Source organism: Anguilla rostrata, chromosome 8 (assembly GCF_018555375.3).
Source record: "Anguilla rostrata isolate EN2019 chromosome 8, ASM1855537v3, whole genome shotgun sequence".
NCBI classification, from domain to species: Eukaryota; Metazoa; Chordata; class Actinopteri; order Anguilliformes; family Anguillidae; genus Anguilla; species Anguilla rostrata.
In genome coordinates this window covers 28,648,099-28,672,053 of record NC_057940.1, presented here as the reverse complement: position 1 = coordinate 28,672,053, position 23,955 = coordinate 28,648,099, and the positions used below count along the sequence as shown (strand labels likewise).

At 40.6% G+C, this 23,955-nt stretch overlaps 2 protein-coding genes across 3 annotated transcripts; both read right to left on the bottom strand.

The window, feature by feature from the left end:
* Nucleotides 1-358: 358 nt before the first annotated feature.
* On the bottom strand, nt 359-2,474 carry LOC135261340 (taste receptor type 2 member 39). Its single transcript, XM_064347558.1, has one exon. It carries the CDS (start codon nt 1,986-1,988, stop codon nt 1,014-1,016), a length of 975 nt encoding a protein of 324 aa, XP_064203628.1. The 5' UTR covers nt 1,989-2,474; the 3' UTR covers nt 359-1,013.
* A 5,241-nt stretch (nt 2,475-7,715) lies between these two features.
* On the bottom strand, nt 7,716-19,776 carry vsig8b (V-set and immunoglobulin domain containing 8b). Of its 2 annotated transcripts, none has more exons than XM_064347557.1 (8): nt 19,605-19,776; nt 13,949-14,040; nt 12,804-12,973; nt 12,258-12,462; nt 10,165-10,317; nt 9,354-9,476; nt 9,060-9,198; nt 7,716-8,782 (listed from the first exon to the last, which is right to left on the bottom strand). In XM_064347557.1, the coding sequence occupies exons 2-8, from the start codon at nt 14,019-14,021 to the stop codon at nt 8,557-8,559; spliced, it is 1,089 nt and encodes a 362-aa protein (XP_064203627.1). In that variant the 5' UTR covers nt 14,022-14,040; nt 19,605-19,776; the 3' UTR covers nt 7,716-8,556. The 2 variants fall into 2 exon arrangements, with proteins under 2 accessions (XP_064203627.1, XP_064203626.1); XM_064347556.1 differs by lacking the exon at nt 19,605-19,776 and adding an exon at nt 15,746-15,851.
* Between the last annotated feature and the right edge of the window lie 4,179 nt (nt 19,777-23,955).

The following is a 23,955-nucleotide window of genomic DNA, read 5'->3' as shown; positions in this document are numbered from 1 at the left end:
GGAAGGGAATTCATTGTGAAAGCAATTTGTTTCCAAACATCCATATGCACACAATATAATAATGATTAGGCACACCAGTAATACATTTGTTTTATTCATGCATAAAGCAGATTCACAGGAAGACATTAATAACGTTCAATATGCAGGGATGTCCATAATGACCCAGTGGGGCTTTTTTGCAGGACTCCCAATTTTGCATGTTTATGCAACCATCACAGCAATTTAAATGTATTCAGATAGATATGATTGAACATACAGTGTTAATGAAGAAACAAGAAAAAAAAAAAAAAAAAAGTAATTAAAGGGGGATCCTACATACTACAAACACACAAAAGAGTATGCTTAATACAAATGCATTTATAACATAATATATATCATTAATCTTGTAAATAAGACTTGATGCCAATGGCAGGGTCTAGCAGTTCATATACTAGTGTATGTTAAATGGGGAACAGCAGTCATTTATCCATGTTTATTAAATTAATCACAAATCAGCTTCACTGCCTTCATTTTCCAAAAGTACTGTGCCATTTTAATGTGTGTAAACATGAAATTTAGTAAGAGTATTTAGTTCACATAAAGGGCAATTTCATCATAGTTAATGATAATGCCATATTGCATAAATCCACAAATTAAATTGCTTAATAAAAATGACATATGTACAGTTTTAAGAGAATCTCGACAAATGGCTTTACGTGGGTGTTGCACATGAAACACGTTCTGTCATACTTGGATTAATTTGTTCAGGTTACATTTATTTCGCCATATTTCATAACAAGTGCAAGTAAGAATATAAAGTAGATTTTAATTTCTGGCTGGATGTAATTCAGTTGCACCTCGAGCTGAGACATATTTGTGTTTCAAGTATATTTCCTTCAGTGAAGCTTTTTTTTAAATTCATGATTGTCAAAACCAACTAACTGCTAAGTTTTTAATCATGCTATCCCAACAGTGGAGAGGGTAAATAACCAAACCTGGGGTCCCAAACAGTGAAGGCCTTACCGGGCCTAACCTCAGTGTCCTGGGGTGGCATTTGTGTCTGGCTTCTTCTCTGGAACTTTGAGGCAGGAGAGACAGGGGTACTCATCCAGGAAGAGGTTGAACATATGGAGGAGTTCCTTCCATAAGGTCTTTTTTCCATAGATCAGCACCAGGGAACTCATGGCTGTGTAGATTGAGGAGAAGAGGACGGTAAGCGGTAAGACGTTCTGGTTCTGGACTGTGTTCACGTAGTGCACATAGAGGTCCACGACCAGGAAGCAGATGAAGATCGCAATCAGTCCCAGGCTCATGCGGATCACACGCATCTCAGCGCCCAGCTTGGGCGTGTGGAACCCGTTGGTGCTAGCTTTCATGTGGCGTAGGTGAATGGCTAAGTGGACACTGATGGAGATGCTGCTCTTCACCATGATCAGACCAGGGATGATGTCAGACATGAGCAGGTAGTATGCCATGTACGCTACACCTTGGCTGCCCTTTGGCCTCAGGATGCCACAGTCGTAGGTATCCACGTTGCTGTGGAGGTGGTCGAAGGCAGCCATCATTGGCATGCAGCTGCCGAACCCGCACAGATAGATGACCACGACCACAGTTGTGACATGCTTCAGGATAGCTTCCTGTATCTTGGTGTAGCAGTGGATGGGCTCAACCACCAGCTTTGTGCTGTAGTAAAATGCCAGGAATGCTGTGAGCCACACGATACAGAACTTCAGGCTGTAGATTATCACCAGCAGAGTGGACAGCACATGATCTTCCAGGATGCAGTAGGTGTCCATCTTGTCCAGGGATATAAAAAAGTAGGAGACAACCTGGTGAGTGGTGCTGCCCAGAGCGAATGCTGTGATGATGGTCTCACAGGGGAGCCAGTGCCCGTTCTCCCTGTAATGCCGCAGGCTTACCAGCACTATGTAGACATTGAAGAATATTGTGAACACGGCAACCACACCGATCAGTACCCAGATGACCGTCCTGTCTCCACTCAGCAACATGGTGCCTTAGTCCTTTCCCTTTTCACAAGATGTGTTATTGTAAGATATCAGAGTGTTTTGGAGACAAGAAGATTCAACTATGCAAAAAAAAGTCAGATTACGCAAGATAAGTTGATGTCAATACATACGAATCAGAGAGCTGACTTGCATCATTAAAAACAGTGATTTTAGACAAAAATGCACTTGCGGAAGTAGCAGTAAAGATTACTAATTGCGCTAAGATGGTCCAGTGGGTGGAACTTTAAAGTGACCATACATTTCAGACTCCAGAGATCTGTCATTGCTTCTTATGTACTCTTTACATGTAGTGTTACATGTAATGTTGCAAGTCCGCATGTACTGTACATCTTGGACAGAACATAAATCAGTTTAACATTCCAAATGTTGAACTGTTTTACACTACATACTGGTGCTCGCAGTCCACAATGAGTCCATTGTGTTTATCTTTCTTTTACTTCAGGGTATCCTATTTGAGCCTTGAACCATTTTTTTCTGTCTTGTTCTGATGCCTGTGAAATAGAGGAAATTATGTACAATATTAACTTGTCAGATCTTGTCAGATAGCTATTAGTTGTTCTGTCATCTAGTGTTCAACAGCTCATTGAGTCCAACAGAAAAGAAAAAAAAAAACGTTAGATTTCACTTTTATTTCCTTGAAGAATAACTCTCAACTGGAGGTGATCCATTATTTCCTTCATAAAAGCCAGATATTTTCATATCTGAACAAGTCAATAAAACATTTCAGGTGTCTGTCAACACCTGGAATACATTTTAGAATAATAGGATTCTGATATTATTTGAACTGAAGCCTTGGAATACACTCAAGATAACAAAACATTTTGACCTGAAAAGAAGCGAGGCCGAGCAGTTTGACTACTGAAATTAGTGAAGCAGTATTCCAGGTATGGTAGTAATTATAGGTCCTTTTTTCAGATCAAAGATGTTTACGGGTGTAATGTCTTGCATTTAGCTCTTGCTGTTGAAAATGAGTTCAATATGCAGAAAAAAAACATTAATTAAATTAAAACAGAACTTTCCTGGTCATCAGAATGAATAAAATTCAAGTTAAAGGCAAAGGCAAAAAAGGTTTAAAACAGACCGTTTTTGCTCATGGAGAATGACACTTGCGGCTGAGGATGGTCCCTTTGATCAAGTGAAGCGTCCAACCATAGATAAAGGATAAGGGCTGTCGGAAAAGCCGGAACAATCCACTTTATTCTGGTGAGCATTTGCATAGACCGTGCATTATAGGTGTGTTGGGGGGGGGGGGGGGCGGTGGGGGTTGTGCGGACAGGGCGAACAACCACCTGGCTCAGCTCTGGTGGGATTTGCTTCAGGATATCTGTTTGGCTAAATCGCAGTACATTCAAATGTCCTTCCTGACGCTACCACATGAGATTTACAAACCATTTCTCCACAAAAACCATAGGAGGTGACTCAGCAAGAGCTTCTCCTACTTTCAAATGTCCCTTCACATGTTTTCAGGTGGGTTGTGCAAAAACATTGAACAGAAATAATTGGGTTATTTTTGTCCTCAAATGACAAGGCCTTGGGCAACACATTCTTCTTAATACTGCTTAATACTGCTCTTGCAATAATTTGTCGAATCCTGGCCTGGGCCTTTCTCTGTGGAGTTTGCATGTTCTCCCTGTGTCTGTGTGGGTTTCCTCCCACAGTCCAAAGACATGCAAGCAATGCAGGTAGGCTAATTGGAGTATCTGAATTGCCCATGTGGGTGAGTGACTGGTGAGTGAATGGTGCATGTGCCCTGCGATAGATTGACGACCTGCCCAGGGTGTATTTCTGCCTCTTGCCTAATGCACACTGGGATAGGCTCCCAGATGTATATAATGCTGTAATGCTTTGAATTTGTAGTGCTTTTTAAAAAAATTTATATATTACATTAAAATATGAGGAAATATTTTTTTATTTATTATTTTAGCAAAAATGGATTGCCAGTTCTTTGGCATGGGTGCTAGCCAAGTCCAATGTGCACACAAGGACAGCACAGAGGGATCAGCTGCTCTGCATCAAAAACGCACGTAACATTGAAGCAGAATCTTGCCATCATTGTGGAAGCTTTTTCTGATGGATTTCATGGCTGTATCTATAGTAACAGAGATGTGGGTGCTTTGCACATGGTACCCTTTGAGCTGGCAGTTCTGTTTAAAATCACGTATGGAAAAAGTAGTCGAGGGCCACTAATTCAAACCAACAGCAGTTTAAACTGCTTAAAGAAAGACTGAACACTGCTGACACGCTGGGTCAAAAGCTCTGGCAAGCTGTTTGTGCAGCTTGCCAGAGGTAAAGGAAAAAAGGCTTATCCGCCAACTACCAAGCAAAAAAAGGAAATGTGACTGTGAGCTGACATTGCAAAATGACACGGCTCTAATCTTTCCTCTTCCCAGCCGGTGCTTTTAATTACTTACTTTAACTGAATCACAGGTGGAACTGCATCAATTTGTCATGATTTCGACACCGTTAAACCACAGTTTCATTGCGGGTGCAGTGCATATTATGAACAAAATTTTCTTCTGCATACTTCCGTACGCTTCATGTTGTCTGTACTCTTACATGCAGTCTGCATCTTTACTATACATTTCATTTTACGACTTGTTCATAAAAATCTTCAACCTTTACTCTCACGAATCCGGATAACTACTAATGTATGCCTGCAGAATCTTCCCTGGTTAGAGTTTGAATAGACAATCTGAGGAGAGTTTCGAACCACTTTTCAAAGCGGCCACATTAGTCACAGACCTTTGTCATCCCTAATGCTTCAAGCCCAGTTCATTTTAACACTCTAGCGCAGTGGTAATTAACTGCGGAGTATGGCCCATCTGCAGTTCATTTTTAATATGAGATCAAACATCAATTTTAAAACTAAAGCCCTTCTAAAATATATAACTTTAAAATAAATACATCTAAAAGACCAAATCTGGGTTCCATTGAATAATGTAGACTTTTTTTATTTGTATATTTCTTCTTTATTGATTAATTATCCTCCAAAGAAGAAATTATACATTCAAATCAAATGTAGGCTAGTTTATTAGTTATCTCCAATACTCAAAATGCCAAAGTATGGCTTGGTAAGCCGAGCCCTTTAAATATGTTAATTTAATTAAATCCAAACATCCAAAGACCAAACAATGGAAAAAATAAAAAATAAAATAAAAAATATAAACATAGAAATGAATAAAATAGTAAATGACAGAATCAGCAACAATATAATTAAGGCCCAGTCTACTGTCCTTGAGAATAATAAACGGGACAAACTATTCTTCAGGGTTAGATGTTCAGCCATGGATTCCACTGTGGTTGAACCAACTGATTTGACTGTTCAGGGACCTTCTGCTGTTATTGAAACCAGTGGTGGGTGGTTGAGTGCATTTACATTTTGCCTTTGCCCCAATATAACCCAGACTACACAATACTATCAGATCTTAAATTGATAGTAAAAGTATTGCAAGCTTTATATAATCTGAATATGAATTTATGGCAACAAAAATAACAAAGAAGGCCTTGTAGTGGACCTTGAAATTTCAGTCCTTTGAGAAAACTGGCCAGGAGTAGGCGGCACCTATACTTGGCCAAGATGAATTCTCCTTGTTGAAGTAGAGTTGGAAGAGATATTTTGCTATATTTTAACGATTTTAAGCGCACAGTCTAAAGCGCATGGCGCTAGTGCATTTAGGGCGTGTCCAAATCCACTTTTGCTAGTTTAACGGCGGATAATCTAAGTGCAAAGTACTTAGTCTCTTAATTAATCGTAGGTGTGTTTTGGGCGTAACATGAAATAAACCAATCAGAGTGTCATCTCCCATTCCCTTTAAAAGCCAGGTGCGCTTGCACCTTTGCGGATTGCTATTATGATGGCGGATTTGCCAAATAGTAGGAAAGCACGCTTCTCTGCGGAGATAAATATTATGACTAACCATTATGTATTTCTTTTAAATATTATACGTTGTGCACCTGCCTATGTAGGCACATACTACTATCTTAATAATGCGCCCTTAAAATAACAGTAAAATACTGCACCATTGACTTAAGACCAGGTTTTTGTTGGTCAATTGCCCAATCGCTTTCCACTGCCTCGAGATAGCAATGCGCCAACAATGCGCCTAACACCTCATTTTAAGACCACCACGCCCATGGGCGCTCAGATGGGCGCAAGTACATTTGCTATTTAAACAACGTGGGCGCTGGACGGGAAAATAACAACTGCGTCGGTCTGAAACTAGCAAAGGCACTTGTGTTGCGTCGGGTGTAAGATAGAGCCCATTGACTCAGAACACAAATATTAGCTCAGGATATTTGTGTACTCAAATTTATGTAGTCATAGATTTTGCAAAGAGATTCATTATTGTTTGTAGTGTTCTTGCTATTATTTTTCATCACAATAATTTATCATCCCCAATCATTGCATTATTTTTAATGTCCCCCCATAATTGGTAAAACAAACAATGCAGTTATCATGCAGAAGTTCACATTTAAAGGTCCAGGAGACGCATATTCCATTGTGTTCAAGTTTATATGGTATTCTCAGTGGATACAGGGATATCACCCTTTGGCTATGCTACTGATAAAAAGCATACTACTTCAACAGTTCTTATGATGATACTGTGAAGTTTTCAAACTAATCCTGCTACAGGGGTTGCATTAATGTAGGATTCAGTGTTTTTCAAGAAGAAAAAACAAACAAAAAAAAAAAAAAGCAGGATGTTTGCTGTGTGCAGTGTCCTGAAAGTGCAACTGTAGGCCTATCTCATGATGTTCCATTCAGTTTCGTGCTGAGAGGTGTGAAAAATTGTACATTTCAACTGGGAAACTGGCTTGCATAAACTTACCAACTGAAAATGCACACACAAAACAAAATGAAAACAAAATAACCCCAACACCAACCAGATCACTCCTTTTTGGACATTGGCATGCTTATGCAATACGGATAGCATGACAGTGTCATAAACAATTCCTCATTTAGAGTAGAAGCTTTACCATAAAATTAATTTTCAGTGCAGATCAATTACTGTATCTCTTACCAGCCACCTTCTTTTGCTCATCATAATGTATCTGACTGAGATTGACTAGCTAAATTTGATTAAATAACCTGTATCTAGCCTATAACTATCTTTCTTGACAATTATGTATGTGCTGTGGGGTGTGCGATTGACGATTGCAATCACGGACTGGGTTGCAGCCAAGGTAGCTCACTAGGGGTGCTGTTGAGCATGTGTCTGACACCCAAAGCATAATATTTGGCAACCCTGTGTATTCATTCAGTTAGCTACTGAATGGCTTCTGAACACTGCCAATCTGTTGGCTAGCTTGCAATAACACCATCTTAGACTTGCTAGTTGTTTCTTGGTATAACTCTAAGGTATAACAGAGCTACATTTTGTAACTAGCTATCCAGGTAGCTAATGATATCTATCACCATGCTGTCCATTAGCAAGCTGGCAGTGTACCACCAAAACACTACTACTTTTTTAAAGCTTCTACAGGGAATAGCGGCCTAAGCCTTATGACATTATGGAAATACTGTCTGCAGCGTTGATAGAACAATGTGAATATGATTTTATATAATGTTATTAAATTAAACTACTGAAATGCAAGTGTGTAAAAGAGAAGTATGGTAACTGACATACCTTGCTGCACCCGAACGGTGTCCTTGTTATATTCCTCCAGAACCATGTATAAGCTTATCTTATTATAAACCAAGCAAGTGGGTCCAAAAGCTTAAGGATGGTGTATTTGTCCAGGCCAACTGAATCATTCATTCCCCTTGTTCCCACTCTCATAATTACTTTTCAGGTTCATGTAAACATTTACATTAACATGTTACATTTTATGTACAACACTGCACTAGAACCAAAAAAGATCTCTCTCTGGATAATGAAAGCCAATTACACAAAAAAGTATGTTTCTTTCCAGAGACTAATACAGAGACTAATACTAAACTTCCCCCATCAGCATTTGTACAGCGTGTCCTCACCACACATACAGGCAGGATTTGAACCAATCATATTGCAGTCATAATACTATAATGCATTGCTACATTGTTGCATAGTTACCCAATACATTAGTGTTACAGCTTTTTGCCCCACTTGAGGTTGCTGCCTTCCATAAAAACAACACTCTGCAAAAGGGTCTTCATACAAATTTAGAAAATATGTTACAAACCTTTATTAAATGGTTTAAAAAACTAGAAATTAATATCAATTAGTATCTATAAATTTGCAAAATAGACACTGAGGATACAATCATTCACAATATATACAGTATTAAAATATGTTCCAAGCACACACACACGCGCATGCACACACACATGCACACTCGCACGCACACCACACACACACGCATGCACACTACAATATTGAGTTACACTGTTGACACTGTAAAATATTAACCCAGATTTACACCATTTTATATGAGCTGATCACAGATTAGCCGTTGAGCGACACTCCAGTGCAGGCCTTCAATGACTAAACCCCAGCACCCAGTTTGTGGGTCTTGCACATTATGGCCTCCCAAAACCGTGACCGCTGCACGTTGTTCAGTTCCGCCAGTTCTATACGGGGTATCCGTATCTGCTGTCGTATTTTAGCGGCGCTGCCTGGCTGTTGGTGGGCGGTGCGGTCCTGCTCCTGTTCGATTGGACGCTGCCGCGCTCGGACCCTATCCATTTCGCGTTCCTCACCGAGCTGTATATTCCGGGGTGGGCACGATACCCCATGACCGAGCGGAAGCTGGAGTTCCGGCTGCCAGGCCTGCTCTCCGGGGCCGGGGCATCTTCCCTGTGAGAGGAGGCAGGGGAGGGTGAGAAGGAGCGGAGGGGCAAGTAAGGGCTAGCGCTATCGGGCCTCTTATCTTTCTATGCTGACCGTCACAATTCTTTTCTTTTCATTTTGACTCAAGCTTTTGGCACCCACATCTTTCGATAGTATCTATCGATATTGACTCAGATATGCTTATTCAACAGCACGTTCAATTTGAGATAAAGGCACCCGCAAGAATTTTCGCCTAAACAAAATGGAGTTTCGGCCGTATTCCAGGAACATGGCAATTTCTCACCTGATCTCATTGGCCACCTCCTTCTGATAGCGTCGCTTGTGGCAGAGGCAAACCAGAAGCCAGATGAGGAGCAGGAGGAGGAGCAACAGCAGCAGCGCGCCAATCACGGCACCCACGATCACTGCAGTTTTGTTGGTGGCTACAGTCGGGGGGGGGGGGAAGATTGCTTCAGCTCACATTTCAGCACTCTTAGCAGAATGTTCACTGACAACACGGTAGCTTGTACATGGGATTTCATAAATGCATACATTTTTTATCAGGCTGAGGTAGATTCCCTATTCAACTTGAACTTACGTTGAACTGCTTGCAGGGTGTATCGACAGCTCTGCTGGCCCACTGCATTCTTCACCTCACACAAGTAGTTTCCCTTGTAGCTTTCAGAGTGATTCGTGAACAGGAGCTCTCCAGTCAGAGTGTCTAGAGGTGACACCGAGAGGAAGGCTTGTTTATTCCACCATCAGGTGACTATTGGTTGAATTCAGTCAAAGAGTAAACAAGAGATTACATAGCACATGTGGTCATTTGTAGAAAATACAACGTTTGTTATGGTCTGTGGTGTGCTTCTCAGCCAAAATACACATTTTGGGCCCTAATTCAGAGGAGCAGGGTGCTCTCTGTACGATTCTCCCTGTTCGACACTCTGAAACCTGTAAGAGCAAAGCTAAATCTTTCAGCTCAATGCCTTTGAAAAAGTTTTTTTCTTCCCTTTAATCCCCACTTTTGAATCACAGGTTTTTACCTCTCATGTTACCACTACAGCCGATTGCCACTGGGCTTGTAGTTTGAAGAAAATAATGCCGCGATAGCTGGATGAAGCCAGCTTCCTGACATAATCCCACCTGCTGCCGTAGACTCCCAGCGGCTCGCTGCTTTTGGGGTATTTGATTTTATTTTACAGGATACGATTGAATTATTTCTTAATACGTATACAGCCATAGCCTCATATTATAATCCATAAATTACATAAATATTGATATTAAAAATGCAAAAAAAAAAAGACTTATTTTCATAGTGGTCCTCATTCATGTTTTTGGGGCACCCTCTGTGCATTTGTGCACAGGGCTGGGTTAGTTTCAGACTCAGGCTGGGTTATTTTCAGACTCACTCTGGGTTGCGACTGGTGGAATGGCCCCTCCACTCTCTCTTTTCCAAGTGTAGCTGATGGGGATGGATCCCTGAGACGACTTGCAGCGCAAGGAGACCGGGCCCCCGATCTCCTCACCTCCCTCCACCCAGCACTTGGGCACTGATGGGGGCACTAAAAGCAAGAGAGACAGAAGACATCAAATTAAATGACCTCACATCATCACGTACCATTATTATTATCTATAAACTGTAAGGAAGGCAATTAAGTGTTCTCATTTATATTTAATGATAAATATCTGGATTTATTATTTTTTTTTCCTGAAATGCAGATTAATTACGGTTTCCTGCTTTCACCTTCATAATATTTCATTTCCAGTAGAGCATATTTGCACTGCCAGATAAGAGGAAGCACAATGAGAATAATAAATAAGCAGTGCGGAATATCACTCCAATCTATACGCACTTGCAATATGTGGTTGGTGGAACGTTTGTGTCAAGCACCTCTCCCTGTTCCAGGCCAATTCAATAAATGGACATCAATCCCCTTTTCAATGCTTATTTCATAATTGAACGCTTACAGCATTACCTTACATGGCTTTGGCTATTGTGTTCCAAGCCAATGAGTATTCAGTATAAGCATTTGGCATTGGCACAATACAACACTGGACAGTAGTGGATTTTTTCCATTTTTAGAAGATTTCCTGAGTCTTGTGTAACATATACAGAAGTGAGGTTATGCAAGCGAAATCAGGTTCTATGGATGCAGTGCATTCCTCTCTGTTCAGTGTGTTACACACATGCTGTTATACACATGCTGTGATTACACAGAAGGCATAGAAGATTATTCAAGCCTACAGTAGCACCATGCCAGTCCAGGATTATTTTTCCCCACTTGGCATACTGCCTCCAACTGCTTTTCCATTTATTTCAGTACAAGGCTTCTTTGGAGAATAAAAATCAATCCAGTTGAGAGGCTACTAGCGTGTCAGTTTCATAAAGTTGCATGAATAACTTTTCCGTATTATCCGTTTTAAGGAGTCGTCTTTAAATGAAAACATCAATTAAAATTAAAAAGATTATCTGCGTTTCAAAGGGCAACTGGGACATTCTCTGAAAAGTACACAAATACCAAAAAGAAGGAACAGCTTAGCTGACAGTTACTTAAGTGTAAATCCATATCAATCACCATTAATCACTGGCATTACTTTAGACTGACCGCATAATTGCGTGGCCACATTACATTTCATACAATTAGTTTGGGTTCTTAAGTTTTCAAAATGATCATTTTATTGTCACATCCTACAGAATGCAAGTTTGATGTGCTCTTTAATACACATTGCCAGCAGGAAAATGGTCAGCAATATTTCCTAATAAGTATAACGTGAGTTCAGATGTGTATATAATTGTATGTTGATTAATACAGAAAATCAAAATGGCAGTTAAGCTCAAGGATGCCCCTGCCAGTGTAGGGGGTAGATATGAAATGAATCTGGGGTGGGTTTCTGAGATGCCCATACACAGACTGTTTCCGTGAAGTCACGATCAATTTTCCTCTTTGTTGTACTTATATCAACAAAGCTTAGACCTTAGAACCTCACCTAACCTCGCTAAGAACTGGAATTTACTTTCTGTTGAGGGGCTTGTCACTTTCAATTTAAGGGTCCTAAGGGCTCATTTTTATTGCAGCCAAAGGCTACTTTTTGACTTGAGTTATTGCTTCTTAGTACTTTCAACAAAAACACCCTTGCGATTTACGGTCATATATATTCACCACAGATGACTTGGAATGACTATGAAAACTACATGGAATAATAATAATAATAATAATAATAATAATAATAATAATAATAAAATAGCAATACTGATTGCAAGTTCTTTTCAATCACAGCATAAGTTCATTAATGAAGGTATAAGAACATACGTGGAGCTCATGCTAATTGGAGGGAGTGGCAAATGAGAGGAAAAGAAAAACAGGAATGTCAAGAAAATAAAATGGGAGCGAGTGAATACAAAAGCTTCACATTCCTAAAAGGTGAGGGATGCAGTAACTGAAAAAGGAGTGTGGCAGGGAGGGCCAAACCGAAACTAGTCAGGGGGGGTAAGATGGCTCACCCATCACAACAAGGGTGACCTTCCGCATGTCAACGCCCGGAGCCTTCTTCACTTTGCACTGGTAAGTGCCCGCGTCGGATACCAGCAGGCCAGATATGGAGATGGAGGCGTCTCCCAGGCTGGGGTCGACCGTGATGAAGTCCAGCCTCTTCATTAGGCTCTGAGGGCCGTGGAGGTACTTCTTCTGGCCCGTGTAAGATAAGATCTGACAGACAGGAACAGCGTTCAGGGCTCTGACATCAGAGAAATGTTAATGGCCCTAACACATATCTTCCAAACAGGCTTTTCCTGCCGTCGTTGCGACACCTCGTCTGAGCATCCTGTGAAACCTGCTTCCGACAAGCAGAATAAACTCGAACACATTTTAAAGGTTACAGCATAGAGCATAGCTCTCAGGAAAAAACTCACACAAATAAAAAAAACCCGCCTGAACAAATGCCAAAAGGCTTCATTTTGCCCACCAAAAAAAGGGAGCCCTCGCCAAATGTCATCAACACGTCCTTTAAACCCTCAACCGCTCTCCCTCCCCGCGCCCCAGCCTCTCACCGGCATGTCTTTCTGGGTCATGTCGGGGCTGACCATGGTCCACTCGATGTCCAGCTCTCCCGTATCAGAAGCACCCGATATGAACGTGCAGCCCAGGTTCACCTTTTCGTCCAGGGCCTTTTGAATGGTCTGAGGCCCCGAGGAGGTCACCTGCATGGCCCCAGTGATACCTGCAGGTTTGGAGGCAAAGGAATGCTGACCATGCATATTATGGAATGCATATTCCCCCCCCACCCCCCTCCCCCATTCACGTTCTTGTATACTCACATGTCATACGTTGCTGGAGCAGGTGCCTGACCTCTCCCCCTCAAATACTTGTGTTAAGAATCAGCTCAGCCCTGGGGCCAGGGTGTAGCCAACAGGGATTCCTTTTGTCATCCCACACCCACTTCCCCAGCTTCGACCGGCACATACATTTTCAGATGGCACTGACTCGCAGATACCTTATTAGAGGTAGCCACACATTCAGACTGTGCCCCCTCGAACAGAGTAACTGGGGCTGCCACTCCTGAAACCAAGCCGAACGCATGTGTCCACAGTGGAGGCCCTCAGGGCAGATATTTCCTTTTGTGGTACACATCCCTGTCAAACTTACATAACCCGACTGCCTCTCTCAACAAGTGGGGACTGCCATTTCTGCCACTGTCACACTGTTCCTCTCAAACTAAAATAAATGAATGCATGCAAAAAAGGTATAAAAGTCAATGTGTACAGATGAATGAAAATGACAGTCTGTGGCTATTGTCTGAAAAAATGTGAAAAGGGCCGTTGCCACCTACCCCAGATTTTCTGGGTTGAAACATGACAGCTGCCACTGCCGAGGTTTGTTTATATGCTCGTTACCATAGCTCCATTGTGAAAGTACATGCCACCCACCTTACTGCTGTCAGTTTAGATTTGCTGTGGTGTGCTAATAATTCAAAAGCAGAGCAGAAATGTTACCTTTTGTGCAACAGCCGGCTACACGCATACACACACGCGTATGATGTGTGTGTGTGTGTGTTTGTGTGTGTGAGTGGGTGCGCATGTCATTACATTACATGCATGTGTGTGCACATGATGCCAGAGACCAAACAGTGTTACCATTTTCTCTGAAATTTGGTCTGTTCCAATGGTAAGACTTTAATTCTGGCATGAAGACTCACCTGCCCTCAGGAAGACTGTTATTACGCAGACCACAGTCCACAGTGTTCTGGAGCCCATGCTGGGCCTGTTCATGCTAAGGCCTTTTGAAAACCTGTTTGAGACAGACCGGTAGATGATACGCAGTTAGGTTCACACGGCAGGCAGAGGCTTATGATGCCATTGAACATCTTTGATAAAAACACCTCTACAGACCATATTAAGGCTTATCCTTCTTGAACATGTCGTAATCTGCTGGTTGAACTAAAAGCCAACTTGCTGCCTTTTAGCTGTATGCATTGATACACTTCGATGACTAGAGTTATCATTAGGTGTAGCGATTAGCTACACTCATGGATCTGACACTGTTCTGCCTGATAGGAAGTTATATGACATGAACTGTATCAATGCCTTTCTGTAGTGCATCATTCTGATTTGTTTTGACATGTTATGAAAATCACATTCATCAAGTAAAAACTGATTCTGCTGCCCATGTACAGCCATAAATGAGAAGTAAATTTCCTTGTTTTGATTGCCATGGTCTCTGTGAGATGGCATATTGTACCGCAAACAGAGTCATCTCACTCAATATTCCTGGTTTCAGCCAGATTCCATGTCTCATCTGACATTCCTTTCACCCACATGGTGGAAGATGCAATGGGATAAAAAAAAAAAAAAAAAAAAAAACATTGCCACCGCCTTGTATGACTTCTTGCTGTCACATATGATGTCACTATATTTTCTTCTTGGTTGCGGTCTATGTTCAGAGAAACTTATTTATTTTACACATTATCCATTCATTTGATATTTTTGACAGATAGATTATGCGCCTTGCTAAAGGGTATTTCTGGTAGGCTAGCTAGAATTGTATTTCAGGCATTCAGGCCAGGAACAGTCTGGACAGAACTAATGTTTCTTAACCACTACACCACATTGCTGCCAGTACAAGCACATACCTCAGCAGCTCCTGTTGCCCGATGATTAAGTCATGCTGTTATCATTTCTAGGGGCATACGCAAATGGTAAAATAAGCAAGGAACTATGTAAGACTGCATAGAAAAGCAGTCTTTAAAGGATGAAAAAAAGAATCACCTCATTTATCTGTTTAGGAAGGTACAAAGGCACAAGCATTAAATAAGTTGAAAATCATTTAGGTGCCTGAGAGCGATTTACTGTAATAAAATGACTGAAATTAGCATTCCTTTCATGTAAAAGTTCCTTTAGCGTTAGCCTGTATTGGCAGCTGCAATGACACACCAGTGAGTGTTTTGTGGAACACAAAACAAAAGCTCCTTTAGGAAAACTCCACAAATGATATACTGTCACATGCACATGTAGAACCTGAAAACAAAATGTTTCTGTAATATTTGAAAGGCAGCATTGAAGTGAAAATATTCACAGTCCATAGAGAAATGAAAAAAGAAAAGAGAACAGGTGCCATGTAAAATAAATGACAACCTTCCACCCTTCACCAAAGATAAAAAACAGTGCCTATTTCTTGTCATAGTATTTAACCCTTTGTCTAACCTGGAATTTAAACATCTAACAAAGTTGCAGTAGTTATAGAATATCCTGTATTTATTTATGAGGGCCTGTGTAAAACTATTGGATCTTTTCAAAACATACCATATTCTAGAATGTAGTGACTGAAATAACAGTTTCAAGAATGTAAATTAACCAGAGACAGCACTATGCAATTCAACCAGAGGTGCTTTCAGGGAACCATCCTGAAATCTCCATACCCTAACCCCCTTCAGCTCACTGAAAGACATTATTTGGTACAGAAATACAGCAAACCCATCATTTAAAATCCAATTTACCTGACTGTAGGACAATAATCCACAGTTAAAGCCATCCGTAAGGCTCCTGACAGGGAAATGACTGAGATAAATATTATCCTGTCTCTTACACTCCTTTTGTCCCCTCCCTCCGTTTCCCTCCCTCTTCCTGAACACCGAAACAGGTGTGTCTCTACAGGTCACGCCCTCTTTATTTTTCTTTCGCCATGTCGCTCCTGTGATATAGATCAAAGGTCACTTTCGTATGCTGCCTTTGGCTTTATACCACAGGCATTTATCAACCATTCTACGACAGCCAGAAATACACTAATTTTTTATTTGATAAGACAGTAAGATTTGAGTTCCCTTTTGACAATGCACAATTAAGTAAGTGCTTTTGATTGAACAGCGGAAGGGTACAATTACATTCCTTGAACATTTCCACTGGATTCCTGCAGCAAAATATATCAGTGGTACCATATGAATGTGGAGTGAATGAAAAACAAAAACAAAACAAACACAAAAAAAAAACCAAGAACAAAAAAAAAAAAAAAAAAAAAAAAAAAAAAAAAAACTTCTCTTCATAATACATCCAAAAGTTGAATAAATTCTAAAAAATCTAAACCTAAAAGCTACACAATGCACCGCATTCCCGAAACATGTATACCATCACATTTGATCGTAAACGTGTAAGAACTTGTCAGCATCCATCTTTTTTTTTTTCTTATCTCTATTTGCTCATGGCTGTTTCCTTATGCTAATAACATGAACAGGATTGAGCATAAAATCTACACAGTCAACATTCATAATCTCATACACATGGGATATGCACAAAAACAAAGGTCTGCACATATGTCATGAATCCCATTTTGGTTTTCCATAGGAACATTTTTGAAGAAATAAAGGTAAGAATAATACAAGTTTTGTGAATGAGGCCCAATATGTTTGCTATTTCACAGTGCACCATTTCAATACAGTAGGTGTAATTCCACAGGTGGAATGCCACAGCATTGATGAGGTTTCCTTGGCAACTTACACTAATAGCAGTAGCAGGGCAGCAACATATTTCAGGGGTAGGTCTTCTGACACAACAAAACTCAACAAACAGGTCATGCAAGAAAATGGATTACTATGAGACAAAGAGAGAAAGAGAGAGAGAGAAACAGAGAGAGAGATAGAGAGAAAGAGACAGAGTGAGAGACAGAGACAGACAGAGAGAGACCAAGAGAGACAGAGCGAGAGAAATGATAGGAAATGGAAACACAGGGGATTGGGGGGGCATGCTTTTAATACTGGGATATTGCCAGTTATGTGGAGGTAAAGCTTTGCACTTTCCTCCCTACAGAGAATGGCTTAACCCACCGTAATTTCTTTCAATTCTAATGAACTGTATTACCATGCCAGTTCACAGGGTTGCATTACAAACCCACAAAATGACACATTCTAAAAGCTAATATTGCTGACCGTTATTTTAACTAATGTTCAACTAAAATGAACAAAATTTATGAACAAATACCAAGTACTAATTACTAATACTAAATAAACAGACACGTACAACTCATACTTTTCTCCCCTGCCCGCACAAAGATCACTAAACTATTCTCTCTTTCACCTTCACTTTCCCACCTCATATCAAACATTTCTTTTTATCCAGCATGGTGACAACCACTCCTGCATCTTGAGTCACCTTCTCAGTAAGCAGACACTGCTGGGTTTACCCAGGACCTATTAGCTTTGTGCAGATAAACAGCACACATGCGCATGTGCGATTACACACACACGCACACGTACGCACACACCTCACACACACCTTGTCTTACTCTATCGTTGTCGCAAATTCAACATAGAAGATTGATCCGCGTGGAACTGATAAGATCCTCAATATGCATCATAAGCAAATTCAGCTTCTACGTTGCACACAAGGTGCTTCATGGATTACGTGTGCTTCTATAAACATCATGGTGAAGACTGAGGGAACTGAAAAAAAAAATGAAAAGGGAGAACCAGGCTTAAAGAGGTTCAGAGCGATGCTTTAGCAGCAGCACAGCAGGCACATGCTGCATTTATTCAGAGTAATGAGACTGTGATGCATCTCCCACAACAGAGACCGCAGCTGATGCCTATTTCTCAGTCAACTTATTTGCCTGTAATATGAATAAAGGATCACAGAAGCAGCAAAATATTTTAGAAGATTACAGATGTTGATTTTTAAAAATTTTGCTCATGTGGTGTGATTATGAAAGATGAAGGTAGGGTGGAGCCATATATTGATTTCAGAAGATAAGAGGACGGGAGCAGACAGGCATTGTGAACATAATACCCAGCTATTTGTTTGTTTATATATGGTTTATGGAACAAGAAAAACCAAACAGGACAATTTTAGGAATTTATAAATCAGGCCTCTACAAATATTTTCAGTCCCAAAAAGAAAAGAAATATCCAGAAAAAAAGGATGTCTGAGCAGACTAGGGAAGGCACAGGGAGGCTTTTGGGGTTGATTAGTGCAGCTGTATTTCCTGTCAGATGATCGTGCCCCAAGGGCCCTGCTTGGCAGCAACATATTGCATCCCAGTTAAGGGAATCACAGAAGCATCATTTAAAAAACAACAATAATTTTAACAATGCACATATTAATCATTTAATAAAATGTTTCATACAATGTTGCGTGATTACGGCCAAAGCAAAATAAAATCCACAGTGTTGATACTGGCTTATTCTCCTGGCCCGCTTACGTTTGGCAAGCAGGGCATGGGACAGAATGATAAGCAGGGTGTGTGTTTGGCCCTTGAGGCCAGTATTACTGCTGGGTCACATTTCTACTTGGCAGTTAATTGAATGATTAATGTCACTGAGAGTCCACTCACAAGGTGTCCCATATTTAAATCACTCCCTGATTACATTTACATTCAATTTTAGTCACTTAGCAGATGCTCTTATCCACAGAGCCACAGCTTCAGAGGGGCAAGATTGAAAACCAGAAGTGCTGCTGGCCTTGAGGGCCAGATTTGAGTGCCTGTGTTATAGGCTGTGATGGTAGACTTCAGGAAGAGACTCACAGGAACCACGGAGGGCTCCATAATTGTGCGGTTAATAAAGTCACATTCTCCCATGCCTACCTGTTGATGATGTGTTAAAGATCAAATCATCAGCATAGGTCTTTTAAAACTCTGTATCGGAGGTGTTCAAATGTATTTGAAATGAGGCAGTGTGGATGCAGGTTTTTGTTTTAGTGTTTAATACAGTACCCAATTAAACTAATTGTGGTCCTCAACCAAGACCTTGATAAATAGAATCAGGCATTATAGTGCTGGGCCAAAACAAAAACATTCACCCCCAACAGGCCTTTTTGGATAAGACTGGACCCCCCATGCTCTTTATCAGGGGTTTGCAACCCTGGTCATGGAGAACCATAGGCTCTGCTGATTTTCCTTGTTACTCTGCACTTAGATTTAGAACAGTTGATTACATAGTTAACTCACTCCACCTGGTTTCTTGGGTCTGACTTTCTGATTTTAGGCTGAAAACAAAACCCAGCACAGCTTGTAGCTCTCCAGGACCACAGTTGCAGAACCCTGAAATAACTCATTGTTTACTGAAACAAAAGTTGAACAGTTAATTAAGCCTAACTGAGAGACCTGTGTTGAATAAACTTATCTATGACACACTATGGCTTTGTAAAATATAGACATGTCCAGTTGTCTGTTCACAAAGCTGTGTAAAGCTTTGTGAATTAAGACGTTAGCGGCTACGTGCATCACACTACTATGAATTATGGTGGCTGCAGTAATGGAAACATATAGTCGTTGCAGGTGATGGACGTTATTATTGAAAAAAAAAGAAAACATTTATCCACAGAATAGTTTAGCTGCGACAGTGTATTTTATATTGAGAAGCAGCCCACCTGTCCGCGCTCTACTTCCTGACGCTCGCAGCGGCAAACCTGTCATCCCCAGGAAAGGTCTCCGTACGTCTGGTTAGGCTAATTGAAAGTTACGGTACAGCGCCGCAACTGAATTCTCCACAATGAGACCGACTCCTCCGAGTCAGGACAGTCACAGTCGATAATCAGCCCTGTTCGTGCATTTCAACACTGTTTAAACAAGCTGCATTATCACGCTTTTTTCTTGGTCGTCAATTATTCAAATCATCAAGAGAGTTAATTATTTCCAAACATTTTGGAATTTAGTTGTGGCGTGTAATACAGCTGTTTAACCACTGGAGGGGCATAGAGAAGCTGCTTGGCACAATCGTATTTCATTGGCACTTAAGACAATTGGTCAACGTTCTAATTATATGAAAAACAAGACGTGAAGAACACAGTATTGCCTAGTCCTAAATAATTATCTTCGTTGTGTTTGCAAAATATACATATGTTTCTCGTATTTCTATTAAATGAATTTATTCGAAAATAAAAACGCAAAGACGTCACGAGAGAGCAGAATAGAATGCAGCTTGCTAGCTAGGTGCATCTTTATGGGATAAATTTATTAGGTAAACTGTTGAAAAAAACTGTTGAAATCAGATGTAACGCAGCAAGCGACTTCCATCATTTTCATAATGCCAATGATACACATTGTCAAAAATGATAAATTTCTCTACATACACTTTTATCTCAGTAGGCCAGGAATGACTTCCTTCTATCTATATATTTAAATATTTCTCATATATATGAGAAAACCAGTTTGCTTATCTATTTCTCTGGCAAAGTATCTTGATTGTTTCTGAGAGCTCTGGGTAGGTTCTAACACAAGATCATAATTTCAGAAGGCTAGAAAATGTATTTATATTTATTGTATTTTTATTGTATTTTATTCATTTATTTAAAAGGGACAAGTATGGACAACATTTGCAGAAGCATTGCCATATGCCCCACATGTATAGCCAAAGCTAATTTACAACATTAGTCCCTTAATGGGCATTATGAAAAATAACAATTACATCACAAAATCCAATGAATCAAAACAAGATCAAGATATTTATGAAGTCTATGTAATTAAACAAAATGTAATCATCATGACAGAAAGCACAACAGCAGCAATAGAGAGACATACACATACTGCACTAGTGACATAAATGAGTACAGTTTTGGCCCCTCTTCACCTGGGACTTGGCAGATGTTGTGAAACCCTGGAGATCCATAATTTACTTTAGACTTCCTAGTCAAAAAAATAAATAAATAAAAAACAACATTTAAATGAAGTTCAAATGTAATTATGGCGTCATAATTCTCCATAATTAAGTAAATAGGAAAACCAGAAAAATGTATCTCCAAAATGATCCACAAAAGTTTATTGCCAGATCTGCAAAATTACTTTTTAATACTTAAACATTTTAGAAATTATTTTTGGAATGGAATTGAAATTATCTTTTGAATGGGAAAGCATCTGCACTTATGGAAAACTGGTAACTTACAAGATAGGATATAATTATATTGCAACATTTGTTTTAAGAGGTGCTTTGGGGAAGGGAAATTTATATTTTTAAAAAAGATCTTCAAACTTTATGTAGGCCTGGAATACGATACACAGTGAGTACACCCCTCGACAAAGCAGACTCAATTGCCTACTGATGAAGAAACAGACATTCACCTGGGTAACCTTTCTCCTGGAGTGCAGTGAGTGGGGACAGAAGCTCTGGCACCTGTCTTGGATAACTAATTAAGATAAGCTCCTATACAAACCCATTCCATTAAAAATATGATGTGTGCAGAGTCAATGCTTCAAGGCGGAACATTATTAATCATCACTCTAGCAAGCAGGTAGAGGTGGAGTCATTGCAGGCCAGTTCTGTTTAGGCCTTGCTGTTTTCCGAAGTAAGACCGATATGCGTAAATATACCGTATCTTGCTGTTGGTATGATGGAAAGCGGTGCAAAGCCTTAGGGGATTGGTTACATTACTGAGACGCTCAGCTGATTACTCTCAAGGATTGTGTTGCCGTGGTGATAAGAATTCTCTGCCTGAACCATTTCTATATTTGAGCCTCAGACAAATGAATTTGTTCCAATGTTCCTAATCACTGAAATACCCAGCTCCCTCTCCCAGTGTAGTTTGCATTCTTTGTTCTACCAATTAACAAAAAAATAAATGAACACTGATTGCACTTGCCTGGTCACCATATTGGCTTTTATCAAGGCCATGGATTCAGTTAGATGGTGTTTACAATAATGCTGACCTACTAACATGTACACATTCAAAGGTCGCTAATGGTCATCAGACTAATATTGGCTTTTCTTGGCAGTCGACATTGTAGTAACGAAAATGAAGATTTGTTGACATCTACACCTACAAGGCTATCATTAGTACGTGGTTAGCAACCCTGTAAAATAATAGATATTTATAATCACAGTTATCATGCCTGGAGTGACCTACAAGCCATCTGGACTTATTAATAGAGCTGTTGAGGTAAAGTATGCTATTGAGGGGCACCATAGCAGCATCCAACTCCAGGCAGAATCCTTGGAACATCATGCCACCCCAAACATGGTAACGATAGAAATGCTCGTGCATCGCAATCAGTCCAACACCCCAACAATCCCCAAAAAAATAGTGAAATTTTCAGGACCTGGTGACAGACCCGTCTTATGTGTTTACATATTGTTATGATGAGGCTAAAAACAATTATGCATACGACTCTTTAACAGCACACACCGTAGGGAGAGACGAGAGATGGGAGTTGGGACAGAAGAGGAGTGGACTCCGGCCAAGATGCTTAATTAGTTGGGCCTCGGGCCGGTTTTGAATTATGCGCCATCGATCGGTGGGGAGTGAGTTTGATCGCTCCCCAGCTCTAAATCGGGGATGGGAACTCTTTTAAAGTGACACTGTGTAACTGCAGTCATTGAAACGCACCTCCTCTCTGAAATGCTGATCCCCTACAAATGTTTCCCTTCATACCCGCTGTCTCAAGGTGCTGCAGTGCTTGGTGTGACATGCTAGTGTACACACACACACACACACACACGGAAACACACAGGCGTGCACACACCATCACACACACTTATGCATGCAGGCAGAAACGTGGCGTTGTTTGTTGGAGCCAGTGGCTTCTTTCGATGCGTGAAATTAGTCCTCCCTTCACAAGCCCTCGCGTTTACCCGCACAGCCGGGCCCTGTTCATGTAGATTGTTGCGATCTCTTCAGATTTCTAAATCAATGAATTATGAAGAAGAAAAATTATAATTTGTTCATTGTTCTGAAGACAGCCGGCCATGGGTGCTAGTGCATTAAGGCATGTCTCATCCATCTGAATGTGTGGATGGGAAACTGCATATTTGTATATTCATGTTTTAAAGAACTACATAAACATGGCACGACATAACACAATAAAATATTGTCAAATTACCTATTATGTTTACCTGTATTGTCATGAGTGAATGTGTAATCACTCCCCCCCCCCCCCCCCCCTTGGATCTAAGATAAGCTCCTCCCACAAGAGGCCAATGGCCACACCTGAAGTGCCAAGTTGTACCACCTGGCAAGAGGATGTGAGTGTGGTGGAAAGTGACTCGATCTCACTGTCACCCAAGAGGCCCAGTGGTAGAAATTCCATCTATCTTTGTTACCTCTGTAGGGGACCCTTCACAATAACATTGGGTGGTAGGCATACCACCTGAACAGAGGTCCGAATTGTCAGGCAACAACAGAATAGTTGGGGATGGCATCTAATAAATGAATAAATAACCAGGAAGGAAGCGAAAAGCTGAAGTCTGTCAGAGGATACACAGAAATAGCACCAGGAGTGTGAGTCATGATGTGTCAAAGTCAGTACTGAGCTTATATATGTGTAAATTCATCACACAGATGAGCAGCGAGGCAGTTCGTCACCCACGTCTGCGATTTTCGTGCATGGAAAACAGGACCTGTTCAAAGCAAGTCACCCTAAATTTGGGGACTTCAAGGGATGCTTTCTAAAGGCATTAATCAATGTAACGATAAAAAACAGAAGTGTGCTTTGAACTGTAATTCCACCATGATATGGGATTAACAGGAGAGTGCTTGTGTATTGGCATGAACCGCTTACTTTAATTGCTAAGTAAATTGGAGACTTTGTCTTAAATTTATAGCCTATATGCACAGTCGGAGTATCAGCCAAGTTGTTTCACCTCTTTAAAGGTGTTTTTTTTCTCTCTCCCTTGTTCTTTCTCTCTCTCACTTGCTCTTTTCTTCTTGTCCTTTCTCTCTCTCTCCACTTTCTCACTTCCTCCACTGGCTCTCAGAAGCCTGTGAAATAAAAGAACCACAAAAGGCTTTC